This window comes from Scomber japonicus, chromosome 11 (genome assembly GCF_027409825.1).
Source record: "Scomber japonicus isolate fScoJap1 chromosome 11, fScoJap1.pri, whole genome shotgun sequence".
In the NCBI taxonomy this organism is placed as follows: Eukaryota; Metazoa; Chordata; class Actinopteri; order Scombriformes; family Scombridae; genus Scomber; species Scomber japonicus.
In genome coordinates, this window is record NC_070588.1 from 14,285,473 (window position 1) to 14,313,439 (window position 27,967).

At 39.2% G+C, this 27,967-nt stretch overlaps 1 protein-coding gene across 1 annotated transcript in view; it reads right to left on the reverse strand.

The window, feature by feature from the left end:
• Nucleotides 1–13,960, reverse strand: part of LOC128367544 (receptor tyrosine-protein kinase erbB-4-like) — a 319,149-nt gene extending 305,189 nt beyond the window's left edge. The window contains exon 1 of the mRNA XM_053328130.1: nt 13,628–13,960. Coding sequence (XP_053184105.1) covers nt 13,628–13,706 — 79 coding nt within the window. The 5' untranslated portion in view covers nt 13,707–13,960. The remainder of the gene's footprint in view (nt 1–13,627) is intronic.
• Nucleotides 13,961–27,967: the final 14,007 nt, after the last annotated feature.

Consider the following 27,967-nt stretch of genomic DNA (forward strand, 5'->3'; position numbering starts at 1 on the left):
TTTTTCACTGACAGGACCAGTTGAATGAAATGAACATTCCGTATGCAGTAAGGTGAATGTTTTTACCCACACCATTTGCAATACCATGTGTGCAAACATATTTCCACACTGGAGAGCCCCAGTGGAAACTGAACCTCTAACTAAGTGAGAAAATGCACCATTTTCAGCATGCTGAGCCATGAAACTAAATAGTTTTTTTGGTTTGTTTTTTGTTTTTGTTTTTTTTGTTTTTACAGAAAACCTCTTATGGCACATAAACATTTAAAGTTTGTTTACAATAAATAAAAACAAAGCTATCTTGTTCATTATGGTCATTCATTGAAAATATGAATACAGTGTTTGAAAACCATTGTATTCATATGTGTGTGTTGACAAGTGTTTTGACAAGCTTAAGCCAGAGTTCATGTATTTGTCATATACAAAGCCTGGCTGCATTTTGTAGGTGCTACGCGATAAACTGTCCAACCCTTGGGACCAGCCCTGTGTTTTCTCATTAAGCTATACTGACAGCTTGACATTTCCCAGGGTAGAGGGCTCTGATTCAGGTATGTTTTATTCATCCTATTGACTTCACGTTGCTGCCAAGCTAGACATGCCAGAAAGAGAGCAAATGCCTGAAGTGTGGTCGGCAGCAGTGAGAGGCAGAGCAGAAGATACTTCTTGTTGTTGTGTTTACTGCTCAGATAGCCAGACACAACTCTGAGACAGCTGGGTGACATATACACAATATACTTATCACCATGCAGACAGAGATTGTGAGATATCGCCAGAGCTGAGAAGATGAAACTTCCAATTTACTGGGAAAACTGGAGGCAGGCAGAGTGCAGAGGCAGGATTACACCCCTCAAGAAGTTTTCTACTTTGCTACATTATGTCTTAAGAAACTGGGAGTACATCCACACTAAGCCAGGAAAATTATAAAAGGCATCTTCTCTCCTCTTTGGCCCTCAATCTGTCCACTGTAAACTGAGTTCTCCCACCAGCTAAACTGAGATGTGGTACCTGAGAGTGGGTGAAGCTGAAATGTACCAGCTTTGTTTTTAAATGTTGACATGGAGAATGAGGTTTGTACTGCCTCAAACCTTTTCTGTGATCGCTCATTTTATATCGCCCAGCAAATATGTTATAATCTACTTAACAGGTAACATGTATGAAAAAAAATGTAGATGAGAACAACTTAATTTCAAATGTATCTGTAACAGTATATGTACTCATTTAAGGTAAAAAGGGACCGAATGTGGCTTCAGTAGACAGAGATATTAAAAGGGGAACAATATTGAGAACTATACCTTTTGTATTCCTAAAATTAGGCTTGTTTATGTTCAGTTCTAATGAGAATGCTTCATGGCATTTCAGGGATTTTAGGTATGCTGCTTGTTGTTTGCTTTTCCAAATAATTCAAGTCCACCCCAACTGGTATAAACATTTGAAACCATATTCAGATCTATTCAGCCCAGGTCTGACTTGTTGAATGCAGAGGGCCCATCCCTGTGCTGGACAATGTTCATGAGACAAGTGCTTTCCTCATCTCCAGGCCTCTCACGTGGGACTGGGCGCCGGGAGCCGCGGCAGGAGCCTCCTCCAGGACAAAGCACTTGGAGCAGAGAGACACTGTGGGCCTTGTTCCCTTTCGCCTGGCTCTTTGTCAAGTGGGTGTTTGCTTACTGGGAGGACCGGGACCCCCTGGAGGGGAACACAGTACACAGCCTCCACTAAATCCAACCCAGAGACACACATACACTGATCCTACTGCCTTTAGTAAATTATTTATGTCTTTATATCAATACACCCAACAAAAGCTACAGCTTAGTTTAATATGTGACTACTATACCTAGAGAAGTTGATGTGAAGATGTGTGATGTTAACAGATTGTTATACAGGCATTAATTTCCTAGAAATTAACAGTATTTCTTTCATGTTTGGTATGAGGCCCCATTGTTGTGCACTATTTGCTGCCAAAAATAAATACATATGTTGCTTAAAATATAAGTACCTCATTCCCCTTTAGTATTTAAACTGTATGCTCTGAGATCAGCAACAAGGAAAAAAAAGAAGTTTAAAATCCCTGTCATAAATACAGAAATGCACTGATGACAGTAATCACTGTCCAATCCAATTCCATCAACAACAATGTCTATGTATTGCACTTTGCCATAAGGTACATTATTGAAAGTCATTGCCTTTAGTGCACATTCAGTTACAGTCCCATCATTACAACACAGCCATAGTGGTAAAGCCACATGGTGATGCAATGGAAAACTGCGAACAGGTGCACAATTTGAGAAAAAGCTTACTCACCACAGCAAACCTGGCAAAGCACGATGGTCAACAGTGTCTAGCTCAACCTCATCCCTTCCCTTTCTTTGTCTTTTACTTTTCCTGTCTGCCTCTCCCTAGCATCTGGCTAAATCTCACCAGTGTCCTTGCTAACGCCCTCGGGTGAACCAGGCCATGTCAAACCTGAATCCATCAATCACTCAGCGCCAGCCGTGGGGAGAGAGGGGGTGGAAAGCCAGAAATGAAGGGATGAGCAGAGGGAAGAAAGGAGGGGCAGTTAGGGTGAAGCATAACCACCAGTCCATCCTCTGTCACCTTATTCCTCCTCTCTCCCAAACTCCCTGTGTCTCTGTACAGCTGCAAGAAACTCTTAAAGAGTTTGGAGTCAGCTGTCGAATCACAAGAGGGACTGTCAACTGATTCTAATCAATAGGATCACAAACCTAAACATGTTTGAACAGATGAAGAGAAGAGAAGAGAAGAAAAGGAGATGAGAGGAGAGGAGAAAAGAGAAGAGAGGAGGAGAGGAGAAGGAGAAAAGAGGTCAGAAAATAAAATTGGAGCAAAAGAAAGTGACAAAAGGAAAGTCAAGGGTAGCATAGAAGTGGACATACAGTAAGAGGAACATTAGAAGGGAGATGAAAGGAGGACAAGGAGGAGGATATAAGATAAGGCATGACAACAGAGGAAAAAAGAGAGAGATGAGAAGAAGCTACGGGTGAGCCTGTCAGCAGGTGTGTGTGTGTGTGTGTGCGTGTGTGTGTGTTTGTCCTGTGCAGAATGAAGTGTCCCTGTCGGAGCCCAAGCTTCCCTCTGGGCCACTGCTGATTAATTGTCCGTCCAGCTCCTGTGATAGCGACCACTTAAACCAAGACTCCCAAGACACTCACCCATGTTCCATCCAAGCTAAAAGACACCTCTCCTCCTGTGTGCCCGGCTGCCTGGCTGCCCTTCTCTGGGTAAAATTAGGAGAACTTCTCTCTCTTAATACCCCACCCTCTTTTTTTCCTCTCACTCTGACTGCTACAAATAATCTTACATCAGCACCCCATTCACCTTGCCATCGGGGGATAATGTCTCTCTGTGGGAGAGAGGTTTTGGAACAAAGGCAGGGGGCTGGAAACAGCATGATATGCAGTGTGCCCCCCCTGTGTGTTTACACATGCACTAGTGACTGGCTGAGACAAAGCACCCCTGTCTCAGGTAAACAGTCTAGCACAGCAGGCAAATGGCAGGGTTGACTTTGGACCTGGATTGTACTTAGTCAGCTCCTCTCAAATTTGATATACACTCCCATTCCACACAACCATTACAACAAACACATCCTATCTCTGCACGCACGCGCACACACACACACACACACACACACACACACACACACACACACACACCCTGTAAGGCTTGCTGTCACAGTGTCTATCTCAGGTTGGTCCTGTATGTTATATTCTGTACTACTATAACTTTTATTATTATTATTGTACATTATGTCCATTCCCAGTAATTTTGGTAAAGATGTTACCAAAAAGAAGGCTGTAAAGGAAGTAAGTCCTGTACAATGGTTTATATTCAACAGTTATGCATAAATCTTCTAAAATAAAATGAAAAAAAACCTTTTCTAGGTACACTATGAATAATAACTGTCATACTCAGCATTGTCCCTTTGTTCCCCCTCCCTCTCTGCCAAGCTGCAGAACCATAGCATCTATCTGGATGGCTATATAACCAGCCCCCAAAAGCAGCCAAGGTCAATTGCATTTCCTGCTCCTCTCATCCTGTGCTTTATGTACCTTCACATCCAGGAAAAGAGAGCTGCGCTATTTCTGCTCTGCTCCAAGGTGACTGCTGCTTTACACCAGTGACAGTCACAGTAGTACACGCTAGAAAGAGTAACTAGCATTTCCCTCGAATCAGAACGGAAATGGCATACCATAAAAATCTAGCTAAACATTTGTTATTTTATTGGTCATGACTATTGATCTGTTAGTCATACTAATATTGTTAAAAGTCTAAAAACAGAGCTTGACGACCACACAAAGGCATTAGTTGTATAGTAATTGATGGGTGTGCTGATGTAAAGGGGGTTTAAATGATCATCACGTGAGTTTTGACTGTAGGATGATATTTAAAAAGCCTGTCACAAATTGCTGTCATGGGCTCAAAATGTTGCATCATCACAATTCCCCCCCCCCCCCCCTAAATGAATAGGGTATTTATAAAGACTACAGATGTAAGTGAGCAGATACCAAGCTGTTTTGACATGTCACACATATCTGGAAACGGACGGAGCTATTGAACTTGGAATATTAGTTACAGAAGGCACTTTTGGGATTGTATAGGTTTACATCCATCCCACGTGCAGCAGCCTTGGTTGTCAGCTCAATAAAAAGACCAGTGATTAAAATGGTTTTTGGTAAACTCCTTTGACAAGATCATTTCTGTGAGCTGATAAATAAGGATATAACTGTGTATTTAATTACTGGCCACTTCAATCATAAGCAGGAGGGAACTTTGGGAAACATAAAGTTAAGATATATGAAAAACAACAGGTTGATTCATTGTTGCTCTTTCGTCATGCATTATGATGCTGTGATGATGCTTAGGTAAAGTAAACTTAACAGTAGCCATAGTAACAGTTTCCTTCTATTTTAATAACTATTTATTGCATAAACCCTTTGTCAGTTGTTATCTTACCTACATGTATGTATTGGTATGTGAGTCCAAAAATAGATAGATTGAAGATATTTACCTGATGACAGTTAGGAAAATTAAAACTCAATACACCTTTTTTTCTTTTTTACAGGCTCTCTACTTTTCTGTTTTTTTGTCTCAGTCTGTGATTCTTTCTTTATTGCAGCCTTTGTTTAATCTCATCTACAGCCCTGATGAAAAAATAAAAAATTGCCTCAAACTCAGACATAGACATATTATGTGCTCATGCTCCTCAGTCATAGTTAATGTGTTGCACTCTTTGTTATATTTTCTCCTATTGGACTCAGTAGTGAGATCGTTATTACAGTACGGTCCTCTATGGCATATAACCCTACATTCACCTTTTTATTTCTGTGACACTTGTACAGCAACCAGCTAAAATTTTACAATAGGATTAATAGTATCAGTTTTTTATTTAAATGATAGCATTTTTGGTGCAGCCATGTTTCACTGTCATATAGATAAACTGTTTGTGTGTGACGTCTGAATATCTCTCCCTCTCTCTCTCCCTCTTGCTCCCAGATGTCTCCTTACAGCTGCTATGACTGACTGCAAACTCATTTATTACAGGTCACAAACGCCAAGTGCCTCATTTAAAAGGACGCCGCCACCCCCTCTCCTCTAACACAAGTGAAAAATCGACCTGCAGGAATAGCATACAGGGCACACTGTTTCATTACCACGAAATGCAGGCCGAAAGTGGGGAACAGGGTTTGACTGTTGGGGGCAAAACACAAAGACATAAAAGATGTTCATTCTAATGGAGCTATGATAACAACTCGGTAACATCACAGAATGTGAACAATTAAAATCCTTTCATAAGGCCCCCAAATTAATAAATTATCAAATCTATTATATGTGTTATATTGTTAGTTCTTCATTGTGAACTTTCAAAGTGTACTGACTGCCTGAGTAAAATATTTTGTTTGTTTTAACAGAAAATGAATAAATAAATTACACTTTGCCTGCATAACATATCCAAAGCCTGTTTCATATTTGTTCAGGCACACAAATCACCAAGTCAAGATTTTGCAAGAAGCGTGTGTTCCGCCGGCCATATCCGATATCACTCAAAGCCCGTCTGTAATTACATTGTAAATGCAGATTAGCTATGAATATTTTAGAAGGGGATTACTAAAAGAGGAAAGAGACAGAGAGGGAGAGAGTCGAGAGAAATCAGCCCTTTAACACGCACCCACATGCAGAACTGCATGAAAGCCTCGTTTGAAGGTGGAGCTAGTCTTTCATGCCCAAGTTGTCAGCCTATTATCATCCTTTCATATGTTCGCCACCATTATTAACTCTGAGCGGGAATAGGAAAATAACACAAAAAAGTGAGAATAAAACACGTCACTCCAATGTGTCAGGCTGTCTCTGCAGAGAGAGAAAAAAAAGCATGGCAGACCAACTCTTATCATTGGACCCATTCTAAAACGTGGCAGTAGTGAGTGTGTCTTAACAAAGATTAGCCATAATTTCCATTGTCATTTTAATGCTCCCACATTATGTGGAGGCTTACAAAGCCACAGATGAAGGCAGGCGGTGGGCGGAGGAAGAGGAACAAGCAGACACTGGAGCAGAGAGAGAGTCTCTGGAGCTTGCTTAGCCTGTCAGTCACACTCCATCCCTCCAACCATACAGCCATACACAGACAAACACTGACAGACACAGTTACCACACACACAAACACACACAGAGTATAATACGCATGTACAGACCCTTTGTCACCACAGTTTGAAACCCTCAAAATGTGGTTTACAAAAGGGTCAGTGTCTGACAGCCTCCCGCAGCCCTACAGGAGGGTGAGGAGGACAGACAGTCTTATTGTGAGAGGGGGTGAAGCAACAACAATGGGGATCAAAAGTCTCATAAACTGACAGACATACATGTGTTCAGACTCCGACGTCTACATCGTTTGGTGAACACAGGAGTCAAGCTTTCAAGGGCCTGGATCTTACACATTTTCCTTGTACTACAGCGTGATGGACCAAGGTTGAAGGCTGTATGAGTGTGTGGGTATGTGTGTTAAGTATGTGGGAGTAAGTCTTGGAGTGAGTGTGCCAATGTGTGAGGCACACTGGCACCGGGTTGCACTGACAGATGACTTAATGTGAATCCTATAAAAAACAATAGACAGTATTTTGAAGAATATTATGCATGTATCACAAGAAAACTGTGTTTACATATCATACAGTATGTAGAATATGCTTGTTTGATATTTTGCAAAAACAACTAATTTCCAATGTGATATTTCCAATATGATATATTTTGTAACATTACTGTGAATGTTACTGTGTATTTTTGTCATCTATGTTTTTGTTAATAATAATAATAATAATAACTTTATTTTGTATAGCGCCTTTCATGAAACCCAAGGTCGCTTCACAGTAACAAGAACACAGACAAAAACACACATTTAGCTGGCAAAAGCCTGCAGGAACAAGTTAAGGAACCTTTTCTAATTTTGAGAATGCACAGTGAGTGAGGTGAACACCAGCAGGAGCTGAATCACCCTGAAGAATGTAAGACAGATGAACGCTGCCAAAATATGCCATTTCAAAGTCAGAAGTAAGGCCACAGTAAGGCTTTGGCCATAGTTTCACTTGCTTTAAAAGGTAAAAACAATGCTAGTTAAGCTAAAGTGTGATGTAGTTACAATACTTACAGTTTATATAATTATCAGACATTTCATTTTGTACAAATGACATATTTACCCTGATAGCTGAACCTCGTAAGAATTATGATGCAGCAGGAATTTTTGACTGACAGTTGTCTGCACTCGGCATGACACTGAACCATTTGGTCTCTTTTCTTGGAGTGTTGTTTGTGTCTACTCCATTGAGACACACTCATAAAGGCTGGATGGTCGCACAGGCCCTGAGAATGTTCTTGTTTTTTATGCTGTAAGCTCTTCTTGGTGGCCCTAAACACACATTTGCCAGCCTAATTAAAACACAGTGGATTGATTTTCCCGCTACTGAAACTGAAAGTCCCCAATCTGTCTAAAGTGATGTGGTAATTTTCAAGAACATCAAGCAGAACCTTGCTTGTGTTTGTGTATAGCAGCACAGTGTGATTAGCACTGTTGCGTCACAGCAAGATGGTCCTGAGTTTGAACCCTACCCATCCCAGGTCCTTTCTGTATGTCTGCATGGGTTCTTCTGTTTCCTCCCACCATCAAAGACCATGCTGTTAATACTCCTGTCAGTGCCCCTAACCAAGGCACTGGCAAAAAGAACTGGAGTTGGTCCCTGCTCATGGTGTATAGTAGGGTTCAAATACATGGATCAATTTTCCCCATTGCGATCAATACAGTACTTCTGCTATAAGAGTGTTTGTTGCTATACATTGTTAATGATGGTTAGGTTGCTGTGTATTCAGTACTCAGGCACTGTGTGGCACAAAGGTTGTCAGTATTTCTGTTTTTCTCTATCTCTTGCTCCCCTCACTTTCTTTTACACACCAAAACACAAAGCTTACTCAATTTACCAAAAGCAAGGAGAGAACATCTAGAGAGAGAGTGAAAAACAGCAAAAAGCAAATCAATTTTCAACAAACCTTGTCAAGTCTGTAGTAATCTAATTGCTGGTAAACCACACTACGGACACAGCATTTGTATTTTAAATGCACGTTATGAACAGCTGTCCAGATTAGGCATGTACAGACATGGGTGATGCTCAAATCCAATTATGACATCCTTCACAAAGAGGACATTTAATAGCTGAGCTGACAATGATGCATGATCAAACACATGCACATGTATCGTGCATTTATAACTGCAAGTGATAAATGATGGTGCAGCACTTGTAAAGGTCACATCAGATATGGCCCAGTCATTTTTGCTGTGAACCCATCAACAAGTCAAAACTGGAAAACATTGTCTCTAGTTGTGTCTTCAGAAAGAAATATTAAAAACAATGTCCTTGTGTTATCCAACAAACACTATGGTTATATAATCCATTTTAGAAGGATAAAAGCATGGAAGTTATAGGTCCCTGAGGTAGTAATTAAAAACTATAACAGTAATATCACAGCAGATTAAAAACACCATTAGGGACAATGAGGTCATAGACTTCAAATTGAGTAGGCCAGTGCACACATACGTTGGGTCCTTGTAGGGATATGGGAGTGATTTTTCATTATGGATTCTTGGGATACATTGTGGGTACTACATTATTGATGCCAGTGGTTCAAATGCAGTTTGTTTGCTGAAAAGTGGAGAGATTTATAGTAAACTTAATGGTTTCCACTACGCTCACAATGAAACCACAGTCTAGATTGCACAAACAGAAGGTTTTTTTATTTATTTCTTATCTGGCTTCAGGGGGAAATCCCCTCGAGAAGAAAACACAATAAAAATGGTTAGCATTTATTTTCTTCTGCAAATGTCTTATGGCATTGTTTTGTTATTTGACTGTCAGCAACATATATCGTATGGGCAACAGAACATATAATTTCTCTTACTAAGATCCTTTCAATCTGACTAGAGAGGGGAAAACAATAATGTGATAACCTACACCTAATAATTTATCACATTCAACAAATAATCACACTTTGTGTTTGTCTGGATCAATAGCTTTAAACTGCTCTTCATCTCTCAGCCAAGCAGAGACAGATGAGATGAAAGTGCAGCTGCAACTAATGATTTTTTGATTAAATGATTAATCATTTAGTCTTTCAAACACCAGGGGATTGTAAGAATAGTTTTCACAATTTTTTGATTCAAGGTGATCTCTCCAAAAGTCTCATTTCTTGGATCAAAAGTTTAAATCCCAAATAGAATCACTTTACTAAGATGAAAAAGGGTATTAAATGATCACAGTATATATTTTTGCTTATAAATGACTTGAAACTATTAATCAATTGTCTAAATATTTGCTGACTAGTTTATCATTGCCGCTCGAGCAAAAAGATTTACTATTGTTTCTACAACAAATAGATGAGGGTCACCACCTAATCAAAGACTGCCATTCTTTCAAGAAAAAGCGGAGGGTCAAAGCTCCTCTAACAGGCGACAGAAGGAAAAGACATCACTGTGAGAGGGCCTGGTGGCAAAGTAGAGCTGCATGGGTTTCTAAATGTGACAACATTCTTTCTCCATTTTTCAGATTGGAAGAAAAAATGCACGACAATAATTACTGTACAAGAAGTGTCAGTCTTTAACGTGGTGAGCGTGCAAAAGAGAGAAAAAGAAAATAAATAAATCCTCATGTCTTTTTCTAACATCTCTCTTTGCCTCACTTGGCCCCTTGTAAATAGCTTCAAACTAGAACTGCACTGTCAATTCCAATCAAGTATACAGTCGGTGCCACAGAGAATATCACCACCTAAATCGTTCAACTAATTTCCAGAGGAGAGTCCATCCCCTATCTGAATTCTTAAATATAAAACCTAACTACTTCATGTTGAAATAAGAAAGAAGAAGCTGTAGAAAGTTATTTACTCACATTTCACTGATAACTCTAATTGAAAGAGCACTCACAAACACACACGCAGTTGCATTCGTAACAGATGACTTCACTGTGCTCCTGCGCACAAAATATATGAATATTCATTAACATGGATAGAGCGTCGGAATGTGGCCATATGGTTCAGAATCTGCAGCTGTACGCTTTTCCCACCTCGACCCTCAAACTCCAGCATATAGTTGCAATCAAATGAAGAGCAGGGTAGAGTGCAGGAACTCGGTGGCACACTCAGCATCATGCAGACATGATGTACCCTAATGGCATGTGAAAACCTCTTAACTCCTCTTAACTGTTGTGGTGTTATAATTTCCACTGAAATACTAAATAGTTTTCATGGAGAGCCAGTGAAGTTACAGAATTCATGAGCTACTCCATCAGTGCATAAATTCACTTACCATATGTAAAGATTCTGATTTTCACAGTTGCTGAAAAGGTGACATTTTGAAGATGAGAAAGTTTCAAGCAGCATGCATGGTATAGAATACAACATATATTCAGCCCACTTATAATGGGGCCTTATGGGCGTTAATGACTCATCAAGGGAAATGCAAGGTTGTATCAAAGAACCTCATGAAAAATCAATTGCGCGGGTGTGCGTGTGTGAACGTGCATGCGTGTTTCCTTATTATCCCGTCATATCCCATGCCTCACCCCTTTACTACTGCATGCATAGTATACTAGAGGAAAGCAAACCACGCGCAAGCAACACACACACACACACACACACACACACACACACACTATAGGGCAGACATTTTCCATCACTTTGCCTTTCTCTGCCTTTCCTTCTCACAGACAGAAATTAATCCGTGTTAACACAATGATATTTGCATAATCTGCTTCTCTCGCTTGTCTTCGTCTCTCTTTGTCTCTGTTGTGTTCATTTGACTTCCAAACGCATTTACACAATATTTGGAGCTCTATCAGTATGTCTATGTGAAAGAAAGTGCACTGCCACTGTCATCTTCATGCTGGATTCTCTCTTTTCCCGAGGAATGAATCAGGCAGGTTAAATCTGCGAGGTAGTCCCAAAGGAAATAATGTTTTCAGATTAATTTTGTTAAAAAAAATCCATTTCATTTACTGGTATTCAGGTTGCGAGCTACAAAACATTAACATTTACAAATAAGTCAATGTTGGGTCTTAAAATCTAAGTTTACAAAAAAAGAAGAAGAAAAAAAGAAAACTCATTTACAAAATACCCCGACATCCAAAATCTAAATTGTTTTCTTGAATAAAACACTATTTCCTTCGCACTGAAGGGAAGGGGGGGGGGGGGGGGGGGTCACCTCCAGATACTATCGTGTTTCTTTAGCATTATTTTACAAAACTGATAGAACATTGGTTTTTTTGTGTGTAGAAGACAAATAATACATTTAATTGTGTTTTCATCTCTGATATTTTGCAGCAACACAATGTTCTGAGCGTAAAATGTCAGGAGGAAACACTTAGAAACCGTATCCAACCACTTAATTCAACCGCCCCCTGTTCCCTTGAAGGCTCTCCTGGATGCGGCTTTAATCAACCATAAATTACAGTGGTGGGCCTGTACATTAAACTGCGCATTCACTGGTTGTGGGATCAAATTTAAAGAAATGCATTGCAAAGCATTCTCCTTTAATGTTTTCCTCAAAACAAGTTTGAGTTTTAAGATTTTTAGCAGTAAGACCCATGAGGCAAAAAGAGGTAGAACTAAGCACTTAAAAAAGAGACTACAGGAAAAATATGATAGAAGTGGAATGAAATCACATCTCACAGCTTTCAACATTGGCTTGAAAAATAAAATACATTTTAGACTGGTAACGATTTTTATTTATTTTCTCTGTATGCGTCATTGTCGATTTAATCCATTATTTCACCTCTCCTTGTAGTCAAAATGATTTCAGACAGGATGGTAACTGGGGGCGTAAGAAGCATCATTAAACGCAGAGAAACGCAACTGATGAAGGAAGGGAACGTGTGTAAGTTATAGACACATGCCATTGGGTGGAAATTCACTCATATCGTCTCATTTCAACCGTCGTCCTGTGTGAAGGTGATTATGCGTAATGATGATGATGAGGGTGGTGACTTTTGCTTTTGTCTAGTCGGTGAACATTTGTCAGCCATCCATTCTCTCGCTTTCACAACACACGCGCGCGCCTCACGACACGAGGAATACCTGGACCACTCTGTCAATGAGCGCACCTATATCTCCCTGTGCGTAAAGAGCGCCACTTCATTGTACAGACGGTACTGCCACTGTCAGTGTCAAAGTCCTATGCGCTACAATGCTGATTGTCAAACTGTGGTGCACATGATCCCTAAGGGGAGTCACTATATATTCAGTAATAATGCAATGTCACGGTAATCCATTTATTTATTTTTATATCCCGATTGCAGAATGCATATGGTCCACCACTGTTCATCCCGAGAGACTGTTTAAATAGTCCTATCGGGGCTCACAACTTTAAGTAGTTTGATCAAACGAGTCTTTGGAATGACAACGCTCCTTCAACAAACCGATAGACGTGCTATAAATAAATCAAAACATAATGCAGGAGGGTTTTAGCTTACTACCTCTACTATAATAGTCATTCTAGGTATCTTTTTTTTCTTGGAGGAAGTAAGAACTTAATCGACAAGGAACTTTTCATACGGATACACGCAGTAGACCGCCTGTCTATCAGCAGGAGGGAAGACAAGAGCACAGTAGCCTGTTTTGAAGCAAAGCTGTCACTTCTTGTGTTTGTCCACGTTGTATCTAAAGGACACGTGTGATGGACATAAAATGCTCCCCTTTCTCTCCAAATTCAATAGTGCCGCTCTGTGCACGAAGAAAGACAGAGCAAGTCAGTGGCTTGGATTCAGTCAGCTTATCACAACAGATCTACTACAACCTGCCATCTGTTTGGACCCGTCACCTGTGTCTCAGTATCACAGCGCGCTGTGCGTCAGCCCTTTTTTCTCCAGGGCAATTCTAAGACTGTTGTTTATCCAACCAACATTAGGATTTAAGACTGACGGTGAAAATGACAGCAGGAGGTGTGGATTGGGTCTGTCAAAGAACATCATGAATAAAAGAAAAAAGTATGCTCGGTGCATAATTGTGCCACTGCGCTCCATGCGCACCGACCCACTCCACCGATACACACAACTGCGTACCGAGGAGTGGACGGATGGCGTTCACTCACCTGATTGTGACGAGCTCGACCCAAACAAGACGCAAGTCAGGAGAAAGCCGAAGCAACACAGGGCAGTCGTTGGTTTCATTGTTGTTCTTGGCAAGTATCTCCTTTAAATTCACATGTCCAGCAGCGTATCCTTCTCTGAAACAGCCAGAAAGGATGAATCGTTTGCGTTTGAAGCCCCTTCAGCCTGTGAGTTTAGGGACTTTCGTCGCTTTTGACTAAGTTTGTCCGAGTGTCCTCCGCCTCGCCCCTCGGTGCCTGCAGGTCTAATTTGTGCCAAATGTGAAAACAGAAATAGTCGAATATTAGTTTCCAACGCGCGCACAGAAAAGCTTGTCTAAACAGTATAAGCAGTACTCATGCCATTACTCCCCGACTTGGATACAGTATGCAGCTGTAGACTCGTATTCTTCAGACACACCTCCGAGCCCATGAACTCCTCCTACGGATACTGTGATTGGCACAGGTGCCCGACGATCACCCAAAATCCCGCCAGCTACAACTCCACAAGCGCAGCCATTGGTTTACATAAGATGCCCAAAAAACCCCAGAATTTGTGCATCGACTCCGTTGCACCTGTCACACAGTCGAGATAAATTCTGCAAGAGGGATTTATAGGTGTATTGGGCAAAATAGAGTTTAATATGACTTTATAGGTGGCTTTTCCCATGCGTTTTTGAAGATATAGTCTTATTCTCAAGACTAATATTTGAAGTGTTTGTTCATTTATTACTGAGCTGAACTGTCAACTCTGTACTTCTGGATTGTAATAGTTATTCCCACAACTGTATATATTTTCTATGTTTTTCCAAGTTTATAATGAATTAAATTGTCATTTTGCTGAACCGTTTCCTTTAATCTACATTTATTCCCCCATTTATTAAACAACATGATCATGCAATGAAGAGAAGGAATTTTGACAGCAAAATTACAACTCAAGAGACTTTTTCATTTTTCATCTTAAGCAACGATTTCTATTATCCTCCGTTATCACAGTGCATTACTGATTAAGGCAATATCTCTTTATACCCAGGGTAATCATTTCTCCAGGGGTGGCTCAGTGTAAATGACATAAAAGTCAAATAGAGCATTTACAAAGTGATTTTATTACACTCACTGTGGCTATGTCTAATAGTTTGAAAGCAGTGACTTTGCAGTGACAGAAAAAACTAAGATAGTGGGAGTATAAGAAACAATGTGACAAAAGGTTATTATTTTGTGAACCTGCTGCCACCTACTTTTGCACTTGAGGAGAGGGTTGAATGCTTCCTGGAGTTGCAATATGTCCCCAACATCTGGACCAAGATCATGCACTCTGACTGCCCCCCCCCCTCCCATCACACCCACCACACTCTGATCCTCTCTCTCTCTCTCTCTCTCTCTCTCTCTCTCTCTCTCTCTCTCTCTCTCTCTCGCTCATCCTTTCTCTCTTGCTCTACACAAACACAAACACACACACACACACACACACACACACACACACACACACACACTTAAGACACTTCATAACTTGAGAGAATGCGGTGAAATAAATACTGTCCTTGTTATATCCTATTTATTACATTCAATTTATCACATTTGGAGATAAACTAAATTATACTGGGCAAAAACTAACAAGTGTATTTTACTTTTAAATTTGAATAATCCTTAGGCTCATATTGAAGATGAAATAAAATGCATTCTTGATATTTGATATTTAGCACCATGTTATCATAGGGTCTTTAAAGGGATAAAAGTGTGATATATATGCTCTTCAGAAAGGAGTTGTTAACTTTATTATGACTGAAGGAGGCAGTTTACCTTCCCTCCAGTTTTCCAAAACATCAAAGTATATGCCGAAGCAATAATCTACTCAAGTCTATAAACATTCATTTCAACATTCATCATTTGCTATAGGCAGGTCATTCCTCCCCAGAGATCATTCAAGGCTTTTGTTTGCTTCTAATGGGGAGGCATACTGCTCGCCCACACACACACCCACTGTTTGGCCTGGTGCTTTTACTGATCCTGGAACTGTGAGCTGAACTTTCCTGAGTGAAGTGTACCTAACACTTTAAGAAAATTTTATGCGCACAGTTTTCACTTTGAAGAAAGTCAAAAGGCTGTGTTGTTTTTAAGCTTCGTCGCAGAATGAATAGTGCATTGAACTGTGAGGGGCACTTCTTGAACCTCCATTGCAGTATTGACCCTTCACCAGTGGGGGGCAGACCATTTCTCACCTCATAGGTCATAGGAGCAGCAGAGTGACACAGTGGGGGTGGGCTTGCCAAGCTGCCACCAACTAGTTTCCTGACTCTCCAAGTGACATTGGCTTCCTATCACACAGAAGCTTTATTAAATATTCCTCAGCAGAAATGAGCTTTTAATATCACTGACACCACAAATTTATTAAGAAATATGGAAAAATGAGATCTGGCAGCATGCTACGAGGAGAGGTTTCACTCTAAATACGCCCCAAATGGCTGCCGTTTATCACTTTTAATACCAAAAATGCAATTTAGGAACGTTGTGTATTTTCATTATATATTATGCTTTAAGAGCCACCTTCTGACAGTATCACCCTAATGCTGTCAATTAGGTAATTTATTCCAGGGGATTATAAGAGGGAATGAGACGAGGTTTCATGTGTTCTGCTAGGCGTTCCCTGGTGCCTGCTGTACAGCTAATCTAATACATAACCCCCTGATTTGTTTAATGGATGAGACTTTGCTGCTGCAAGAGGCACGCCAATAAAAGCCGGGGCCCTCCAGAGGCTATTGTGCCTCATAATGATGCCAGACACACAATGTGAGAGTTATGAAGCCATTTTTTATCATGCGGTACATTGTTTTGCTCCGATGGTGCTGTGCAAGTAAAGGCAATCTCTCCCTGCAGCACAGCACTTCTCCCCCACACTTAGATAAACCTTCAGTATGATAAACGGTCCCAGCCACATGTTGCAGAGATGAAAGAAGTTTTGGATTGAAATGTTCTGTGCCAATGATTTGCTATTTACTCAAAGCTATGTAGGACATTTTCTTAAATTCATTAAACATGTCGTGATAGGTTTTTTTGTTTATTTTATTCCACTTATGCTTAATGAGATTATTCCTTGGAAATTATTAAAACATGTTTGAAAATAACAATAGCTCCTCAAACAGCAGATCCTAAGTAGGCATTTTGAAACAGCATAAAGTAATTGAGAAAAGAAATGATGAAGAAAAGTGTAAAATATGCTGGTCCTTCGAGATATATTACATGACTATGGATAAATTAAAAGTATCTATTCAACTGCAGTAAAACACTATAATTGATCTCTGTCTGCTTCTGCATATGTTACAGTGTCCTTCAAATAGTATATCAAGAGAGGGATATATAAAACAACAGCACTGAGTATTAAATTGCTTCTTTTGGAGCAGGACACAGGTGACAGTTAAGTTATATGGATCTATACAAAATACCCTATGATGGCAGATAGCACCAAAGGTCTTCTCTCATGCCTCTGAGTGCTCCTTTCTTTTCAAAACAATAAAGAGAAAGAAGATGAATACCTCTTTCAAATATATATATATATATATATATATATATATATTTAGATGTCAAGGCTGCAAAAACTTAGAGGCGTTTGTTATTGTCAAAACAAAATGGTTTGTTCAATAGTAATGCTGAAATGGGTTAAGGAAGGTAACCAAAGAGCTAAAAGACCATTACAACACCAGGGAGTCTTTCAAAGCCACAGTCTTTTTACACCGTGATGGAATATTAAATCAATATGTCTGCATGCACTAATCACAGCAAACACTGGTAACAACAATTCAATAAGAATATAGATTTAATACCCAAACTGACTCTTTTTTGCTTTCATTTCAATCTACAATGCAAATGGTACTCTATTTAAACATTGCAGATTATTAATTGTCTTAGATCAGATGTGGGTTTAGGACAGAATCTCATTCCAGGATGACAAGTACAAACAGCAATGATGAGAATTTTCCAGCATAGATTGCCATTGATTGTATCTGTGTCAGTTGACATCTCAGGCTGCCGGCTGTTCTCAAGTCATACAGGACAGTGGATAGATGAACAGAGATTACACATCATTTGACATGTTGGTAGATAAAAATTCAAACAGAGAACCCCCCCTCGGCCCACCCACCACCCTGTTCCCCTTTTATCATTATTCATTTTTAATGGATGCTTCATCCTTTTTTTTTAAAACTGTACCAGTAAACTGTGAGAAGCTGTCTGAAGCCCCTTTTAAACAAAAATAATCATCATCAGGATCTATTTACCAGATCTTAATGAGTTGCTACAAATTAAAAGGAAGCTTAATAATGTGATATTCGATTTCTGTGGGGAAATTAAGCTTCTTCTTCCTCCTTGTGAGACATGAAGTGATGCCTTCTTGCTAGAACATGACTGCTGGAGCAAGTGTGGAGGTGTCATAATATCCTATTCCGATAGTTGCTATGAGGGTTTCATGGCTCTGTAGAAACTACTATTTTAAACAAACAACAACAACAACAAAAAACTCCTCCAAAGTCAATACATGTTTCCACAAGAAATGAGTCATTAATATCACATATTCTAATGTATATGATAGTGATGACTGTGAAAAGCATAAATCCACTGGAGATTTTAAGGATGAGGATTAGTTGGGGTACATTTGTCTATCACACAAAGATATATTTTTTGCTGCTCACTTGTACTGCCTCAGTTCCATCCAAACCTTTTTCTTAAACCAAATTTGTCCTATCTCACTCTGCATCTGTTGAGTTATGGAGACTCTACTCCCCAAGCCAAATCTGCATGTATGGTCTTCATTAGAAAAATAACCCTGTTAATGACATGTTGTATGTTGTGATGATACATAATGTGCAGGCATTGTGTAAGTAAGTAAATCTATTGTTTGTTATGTTGGGTTTTTTTATTATCTGAGCAATGACAATGAAAAAAAAAACAATAATAATATTTATGGTATATTATGGCATGGTTTTGCTTTATGGGTTAACGAGAAGTAGCTTCTAAATAACTTGCCAGCAAATACTCCACTTGTGCAATCATTTTGGACCTTGCTGTGGGCTTGAATTCGAACATATTTATGCCATAAAAAGTTACACTGTTGCTTACAATTTGCATCAGCTTTGTGCGTATAACCAACTTGATATATGCAAGATCAGTAATCATCATGCAAACCAGGAAATATAGCGTAACACAACATAAATGAGAATATTTGTACAACAAACCAGTTTTAATTCTTGTGTCTGGATCAGGAAGCTGTAAGCATTGTGATTTATGTCAGAAAATATAAAATAATTCAAAATCCAGATCAGTGCAGATGGTAATGACAGCATGAAGATGGGTGGTGTGTTTATACACATTTGATTTAATTATCTAAAAAATAATTGTGCCTGCTGATGACAGATAGCTTTCTTATCAGCAGCTACAATGATGTAATTATTGTCTTCAGGATTGCAGTGTTAGATTTGAGCATGAGGCCCTCACTCATTCATATATGCCACTATCACTGATTTTTTTAAGGTAAACAATTTGTGACATTCATTTGATCTATCTGTCTATCCATCTAGCTATCACATGCACATTTGGTGTATTCTTGAGTGCTGACATCAGTGTAGTTATCCAGCTGTGTATGAATGATCAATAATAGTGATAATAACGGTATTAATATAGCACCTTTAAAAACTGAGTTTACAAAGTGCTTTAACAGAAAAAGCTAAAGCAGTTTACTCAGGAGGAAAACAGTTAGCCAAAAAGCAAGGCCAAACAAAAGTAAAACAAAATTAAAGTCAAAACAAGAAGACAAAAGATGCAAAAACACACAGTAGAGAAGTAGAGTAGTAGAAGACAGGCAGATGATGAAAGATAGAGCAAAGAGACAAAAGACAATTAAAAAAACATAAAACGTGAACATAATAAATACAAATAAAAAGAATGACGGCAATAAAAATATTACATCACATAAAAGCAAGCATAAAATGTTTATATTTCCCAGAGTCATTAACTCACAGTCATTCTCCTGAGAAAAAGGAATCAACAGGAATGATTTGAGTTTGTGTGACACTTGATTCTGTACACATATTTACTATAAACTGACAAAGTCCAAGACAATAGAGTGTGTGTGTGTGCATGTGTGCATGTGTTGTGTATTTTTTTCTTCTTGCATTTCCCCTCGCATCAAACTCATATAGTGGCTAAAGAGTCAACTGAAACTCTGACTAGCTCTGCATGAGCCAGACTCAGTGAGCAATAAGCAGCGTTAGCCCATTACACACACATGATTACGTGGCCATTTCCTCAGTGAATGAGTCTCATCAGAAGTCACTGAAGAAGTCACTGAGTGTGTAATTGTTTCCCATTAGGGGAAACGTTGACTGCCATAGAGTCGCATCTCACTGCAGAGTTTGCTGACGAATGCTTGCTGTCCACTGTGTGGAGCGGGCTAATTCTGCTGTGGGTTGTGATGGAATTGCTCAAAACCCCAAAACCACCAGATCAGTTTTAGGGGGAGGGTGATGCATCATTTTTCGTAGCGAGAAAGGAACTGCAGGGCAAGAGTTCAGATGTTTGTTGATTCATTGAAGTGACATCAGACTTTAAACATTATTATCAGTCATATCAACGCCTGAAGCACTAATGTCTCTGTAGCTCAGATGTAGTCAGTGCTCTGTATGTAGCAGATCATCTTACTCTCTCTTTTTATTTGCTTCTTTTGCTATTTTAAAGTTGGAGATTATCAAAGTAATAAATGTCCAGTGTGCTTCAATGTGTACAACTCTGAAAAGTATTATGTGCACATATGTATTATGTACACATATGTATTCTTGTTTGACAATTCTTTTCAGGGCCCTCTATAAGCGAGTAGTGTTTCTACAATGATACCATATCATCTGCAGCATCACACACTTACACTCACACACACACTTGCTCAGAAGCCTGCACTGCAGCGATGAAAAATCGTTAGCATGTGCCCTTGTGAAGGTGTTGTAAATTGGATAGCTTACATTGCAAATTACAGGAAGGTTAAAAGTTCAAATGAGGCCAACCATGTCAAGTGAGACCCGAGGATGTGGCAGAGAGACGACTTTTCTCAAGTTATTAATGGCTGCCTGAGATGGGTTTTGCTACTGTGCTATTGCACTATTATGCTGATGAGGATGGGAGAACAATCACTGGAGCGCTGGGCTGGGGTTTCTTTTACACTGCTGCCATCTGCAGGATGGAGCTGAAAGTATCATGACAACTGCTGGGGAGATGAGATGGATGGATGGATGGATGGATGGATGGATGGATGGATAGATAGATAGATAGATAGATAGATAGATAGATAGATAGATAGATAGATAGATAGATAGATAGATAGATAGATAGATAGATAGATAGATAGATAGATAGATGGATGGATGGATAGATAGATAGATAGATAGATAGATAGATAGATAGATAGATAGATAGAATCCTTCAAATGAGGTTCAAAAGCTTCCCAATAATAACAATTGAAAATAATAAAATAATGAAAAGAAAACCTTTTTTTTATTTCAATCTCGACACTGTACTGAGATTAAAAAATTAAATAAAAAACATTTGAAATGTAAAACCAGCAAGCTGGCATGCTGTTATAGTTTGGCTGCTTATATGTCATAGCACCAAGGCACCACTGGATGGCAGTAAAAGCAAGGGTCTGAAATTCAGTACTGGTGGCCCATCAGTGGTGTAGCTACTGAAGAAAGAGGGAATAAAAAGTTGTTTTCAAAGTACTCTTTGAGGCACACACATGCAGTGTTTCTTGTGTTTCTCCTATGCATAGCTGGAGGGAGATAGAGAAAAGAAAGTGTAAGAGGGATAACCAGATGAGAAATAGTGAAGCCTCGCAATGTTTTAGAGCAGTCAACACGATTCAAGACAGTGCGTGCCACAAACCCCCTCTGACTCTTGTATACAACATGTGGTAGGCCACAAACATGAAAAAGCGAGAATTTGTAGCTATAAATACATAAATAATGTTTTAAAATATTTGATTCATAAAAAGTAAGCAGATCTCTTAAGCAGATAAAACTTTCTTTTTTGTCTACATAGAGAGAAAAGCTGTTTAAGGATACTGTGCACAGCTCGAACTCACTATACAGTGAATAAATACATGGCTGCACATGTTAAAATAGTTTCAAAAATTAATAGGCTTAACAGTATCTCATGTTGTAGTAAAATAATTTAACATACAATGTAACAGCCTGAGTTCCCTTCCTATGAACTAGCAGTAGCAAAGCTGGGAAAGGCCAAAGTGCCAGAATGTGATCTTGGTTCACATTAGGGCTGATGTTTTCCTGTTTTGGATGTTGATTTACTCAGTAACAGCAATTTAATAACCCCTTCATGCATTTTATAAAAACAAAAAAACAAACCAAAAACAAACAACACCAAGCCATGCTGATGCTAATATTGAATTTACAGACATGAACATAACCTAGTTCTTTTGAAAGCAACTGAGGTGATAAATAAGCATAATTGGTCTGGTTTTTAAATCAGCAGGATACTATAATATGACCATCAATGACTATCAGCCATTATAAAAAGCTCCAGTTGGATTTTCCAGTATATTTTCAGTGCCACTCTGCTGTTACTGACATGACTGCAGACATACTTAACATATTTTTTCAAGATTAACATCGCTGTGGACATTCATAATTTCATTATAAAGCCATTGGCTTATATGTAATTCATTTGAGTGACTTTACTTTAAACACATTTATTTGCCGTCATGATGAGTACGACGATGAAAAGTTCTCACCTGTCAAATGAGAACATAACTTATGATTCTCTGTTGCAGTTCAGTTTCTCTTAGCCCTTGTAAAATAGTGGCTATGAGTCAAATGATAACAATGGAAAGGATTCTGAAAATGTTTTCATTTACACTCCATCATACCAATTTATCCAAGAGTGAGGAATCTCTAGCTAAGCAGGAATATTTCCTCGAGGTCACTTACTGTAGCGGGCCATTAAAGCAATCGAGAATAATCATATAAAGAGGTCTCCTGAGGGTGTTGTAATCAAAGATTATAGACAGTTCGTCTCGTCTATTGTAGTAAATTTCCTCTTGACAGAAAGTATTTTTGTTTAAACAGTGCTCTGTTTGTTCTGGAAAAGGATCAAGTAGGCCTCAGCACCGGTTAGAAATGTGTCAGTCTTTCCTTCTGAGTCTCTTCTACTTGTTGTCTTGACCCAAGAGCCTCCACAAGAAAAGAGCGAAGATTTTGAAGAAAAAAAAACGAAAAAAAAAGGTGAGAAATGAACCAAAAGTGCCTTACACCAGCTGTTTCATTCTTGACTTTCTTTCTCCATTTTACCAGCGTTGCAAGATGAGCTGAACGTGTGAAGTACTGATTGGCAGAGTCTAGCAAACAGCTCCTCCACTAAATACATTTCTTAGCAATTAGTCAACAGTAAAAGCAACGCTTACTCTAATTACTGTTGAGTTATTTGATGAATGCTTTTCCTTGAAGGACTTCAAAAACTCTCCTCTAACTTCAGCTGTAGACAATTTTACTTTGACATTGTGAACATTTATAATTAGTAGCTTTATAAAGTAAAGTATTACAGTAGACAGTTTTTTTTATCGTAGCTAACCCATTTTAATGATTTTTTTAATGGTCTTTCATTTGTGAACTCATTCACATGCTAATTGCAGGTTTTAGTGCAGTAGCAACATTTCACTTTGAGTAACAGTAATGTCCCAGCCTTTTCTTAGAATTACAGTAACGCTAACTTACTGACAGCTCGTCAGCATCATTGCACAAAATCGATATGAGTGTGATCCACTGTGTCCATAACTTTCAGCCATGTCAACATGTATTGTCTATGAAGCAGAATACATTGCTGTCAAGGGAAAATAGTTTTATTTGATGTCGACAGATGATAAAGTGCAGGGAAAAAAACAACAGATACAGAGAGGGGCCAACACACAATGTTTCTGCAACCCACATTTAGCAACAGTGAATATGATGCAAATGGAATAACATAAAGGGCTGACATTTACTTTTCCACTTTGGTTTAGAGTATGTGTGGCTGCCCTTTAAAATCACTTGTGATAATTTTGAACATGACTCCTTCTGTCGACCCCTTTTAGGTCCCACCCCCGAAAACTGGTAATATGCACTGTGGAGGAATTGAAGGTTTGTCAAACTGAAAATGATGAAAACATATTTACAATCCAAAAATGACAGTGATCATATATGTGAATCAGTCTAGTACTGATACACGTGTGTTAAGGTTAGACTGAACATAGCTTTGAATTTATGAAACTTCCTTCTCTTTACTTGTCTGTGTAAAAATAACAGCTTTTGTGTTCACATTTATTTCCTGTTTTCAGTTCAGCTCATTGCAGCTGTGCATCCATTTATGTCAAACCACCAGTGCCTGTATCCTCACATCCCGATGCCAGGTTCCTACAGTAAAACTGTGGCTGTCTACTACATGACACCCCTTAAACTCTATCTCACTTCCCAGTATATGTTCACAGTTCAAGCTGATCAGCAGGTGTGCACTGCTCTATAAAACCCCACTTTCTCTCTTTCTGTCACGTTCACTATCTTCCTGTATCAGATGTATTCATCCTTTTCTCACTCTGTCTCTCTCAGTTTCTCTATTATTGTTTCTCTCTGTCTCTTTCCCACTCTCTGTCTGATTTCCCAAGAAGTGACATGTATGGTGATGTGGTTTTCTGGTGACCTCCCTAACTTGCTTTTACTATCTTTACTCTCTCTGCTACTGTTTTGTTCTTTTTGACTTACTCAGTGTGTTTTCCATGTTGAGATGCAGCCATTGCAGCTGCACATGCTTGTTTTTTTGCTTTTTTTTGCTTGGTTTTTTTGGTCTGAAATGCCTCTCTCCAGTTGTCTGCCTCTTTGTGCGTGTTCACCACTAGACATGGCTGCATAACACGGGTAAAGCTAAGGAAGGAAAGTGGAAGTTCCCCCACAGTCCTACTTCCTCCCCACATGAAATTGCGACCTCGCTCTTTTAAGCGTTGACCACAAACCATTACCCAGAGGCCCTTGCACTGACACCAAGATCACATTATGGTGTCTGTGCACAGGGTGTCAAAAAGTTGGCCTCAAACTACCAGCTAAACTAGCTGCTTGTGTTCCAACTAACTGCAAACAGAGGTGAATGGTAATTAGCTTAACTTTGTGGGAAGTAATCTGTTTATTTGCATAAACTGAAAGATTTGTAGGGACTTTTATTTCATTGCTAATATCATGACAACCCCACCACTGAAAATGTTACATCAGCCAAGTGGGTTGATACAGTAGTATCAGAGCCACAGAGGCACAGATAACCACCCATATACCCATGTATATGCAATAGATTCTAAAGCTAGGTAACACAACCTCTTCTACTATCTCAACCCAAATGTTTCAACACTGACATTACACCATTAACTGAATTGCAATAATCTTTTCTAGATTCCCACAGTAGGTTACATCAAACAAAGGCAGCAAATACTTCATGAGGCACTTAACAGAGCTACTGTATGTGATACACATTTCTACAATGCTTCAACTACCCTTAGTAACTTCTAAAGTATGGGTGTGTAACAAAAACTGGGCGTGTGTGAGTGCGGGTTGTTACGTGTGTGTGTGTGTGTGTGTGTGTGTGTGTGTGTGTGTGTGTGTCTGTGTGTGTGTGTGTGTGTGTGTGTGTGTGTGTGTGTGTGTGTGTTCGTGTGTCTCTTTGTTGTTGTGTGTGAAGCTTTAAGGGCCAGTCCAAACATCCACCACTACCTGGCAGGAAAAACAGGAATAGGACTTGTCACCAGGTGATTGCACAACTTGCTGAGGATTCACATTCGGCTGAAAAAGACCTGGAATTGCTCCCTGCTCTGTAACTTGAAACTCTGAGGACAGGCTACACTACTTGTAGCTAAAACAAACACTGATTCTGAGTCGCTCAGAAATTACAGTGGAAATCTATGGCGCTGTTTTTGATTTAATGACTATACATCATGTACATACATCAAGTGAGCATGCCTGCTTAATATCTGTGCCACGTGTCACTGTCAATTGTGCAGTATTTCATCTGCAAATACAGAAATTACATTTATTTGGCCCAAAGATTATGCTTTCGTAGAGTTAATAGAAATCATGTTTGTTTGAGAAATATTACACTCAGCATGGTTCTTGACATGCTGTGTACTTACTGCATGTTAGACTGCAGTGCCACTGTTTCAGTAGTAATCTGAATGTGTAAGAGTGTCTCTGTATGTAGGTAGTTTTCAATGCTTTGGGCACCTGCAGACATGTTTATCATCTGGATCCGCAGAAGAAGCTGCATGGGCAGTGACACCTGACAGAGGTAGTTTAGCAACCAGAATCACAAAGCTGCCTCAGCCCTCTGTCCTCTGTCCTGAAAAGAGAGAGAGAAAGAGTGAAAAAAAACAAAACAAAGCATTAAGCTGTCAATCGATTAAAATATTAAATTGTGATTAATTGCATGATTTTCATGAGTTAACTCGCCATTAATTGCTAATTAATTGTACACTTTCAATTTTTTTCTAAGTGTACTTTTATTTTTCAAGTTTTTAATGCACTTATGAACATGTGAGTGGACACATGTGCTTGCTTTATGCAAATGTATGTTTATTATTATTGAAACAATTCAGAACAGTGATATACTGCATACTCCAAAAATCTGCTGTCAGTTATGATATCAGGAACTATTTACATTTACTCACCCATGCACACACACAGTCTGTCTCTGTCTCTTCCTCGCTCACACACAGTCTCTCTCTCTCACACACACACAAACACACACATTTAGTGTGGTCTGCCTTTGTGAAGCAGGAGGAGTTCTCTCTGTATCAGTGGCTTGGCCAGTGATTGGTATTTGAGACTCAACGTACTCTGTAATGCAAATAACTTTGGTCTTCTGTATAGAACATCTGGCAGGTCTTTGGAGCCGTATTTTCTGTTCATAAGACCCTTTTCTTTATCCATTTCTCCGCTCCCTTATTTCCAAACTACAGGCTGGGACAAGGATCAAATGCAAGGTGTGCGTCAATCGCGCGTTAAAAAAAATAACGGCTGAATTCTTTGGCTTAATTCTTTGGCCAAAGAAGTTATGTGTGCATAATACTCACAATGAGCATTCAAAGAAAAAACTTCCAGTTTGCAGAAACACATAAATAATGCAGAGGTACATGCATATAAATAATGCAGAAGTACAAAGCATGCAGACAATGTTCAGAAGCTTGACAGAATGTTAAACATGTAAGTAACTTTATGTGTTGCAAAACATCTGTCACACTACTGGGATTTTCATGCACTACGTTATCTAAAATTGGTAAGATGTGTCAGAGATGAATAACTTCTTGACGCTATACTAACTGACAAGAAAACTTTTATTGACCCATGCATACATGCATCCCTTCATGGCCAAAGTTTATGTCTTCACAGTGGTTTCAGGAACATGACATTGACTCTCCAGATTTCAGATCGCAGGCCATAGTAATTTCAGATACTAAGAAAGTTATCACTTCACACATCACACTTAAATGATGAGTTACTGATAATTTGATTGACAAAATGCCCTCTGATAATCTCTTTAACATAGTAACTATTTAAGACTGTCAACAGTACATCACATCCTCACCCAAACTAAACAGTACAGTTAATAGTAGGGAAGGAATTGAAGGGGTGATCTAACCCTAAACAAGAGGAAATTATCTTACTCTAACAGTTGATTGTCATGCCAAGAACAATGTCTGGTCTCTGAACACAGGAAACATTGACTATTTACTTTTTTCTCCATTCAGTGATGATGACAGCTTTATTTTCAGAACATTCTCCTACAAGTCTTTATTTTCCTGAGCTGAGGCCAAGAGTTACATTAAAGTTAATATGTGGACTTTCTGAGAAAAAACTATTTGCTGTAAGAGTGCCACAAAGTGAGGGCAGGTGTATCACTCCTGTTATGAAAGTATGAGTCAAACACAGATATGATCTATGTGGGAACAAACAATCAACTGACAAGCAGGTAAATAGAGGAATCTGAAGATGAAAAGATACAGTTTGGGGTCTGTTCAGACTTAACACCTCTCAGTTTTGCTACCGCCTTCACTGAGCTTTGATTTTGTGTGTCTTTGCTGTTTGAATATGTGTGTGAGAGTGTATGTTTGTGTGTGCAATAGACAGATTAAAGAAGTAAGGGGGTGAGGAAGACGTTTCTGACATTTAGAGGTTTTGACAGGCTATAGCACCCATCTGTTCATAGATAAAGACTGGGGAGAAACATCAGTCATTACACTGCAAGTCAAGACACTACTAAAGTATGGTAGAAGGTCTTTCCACACGT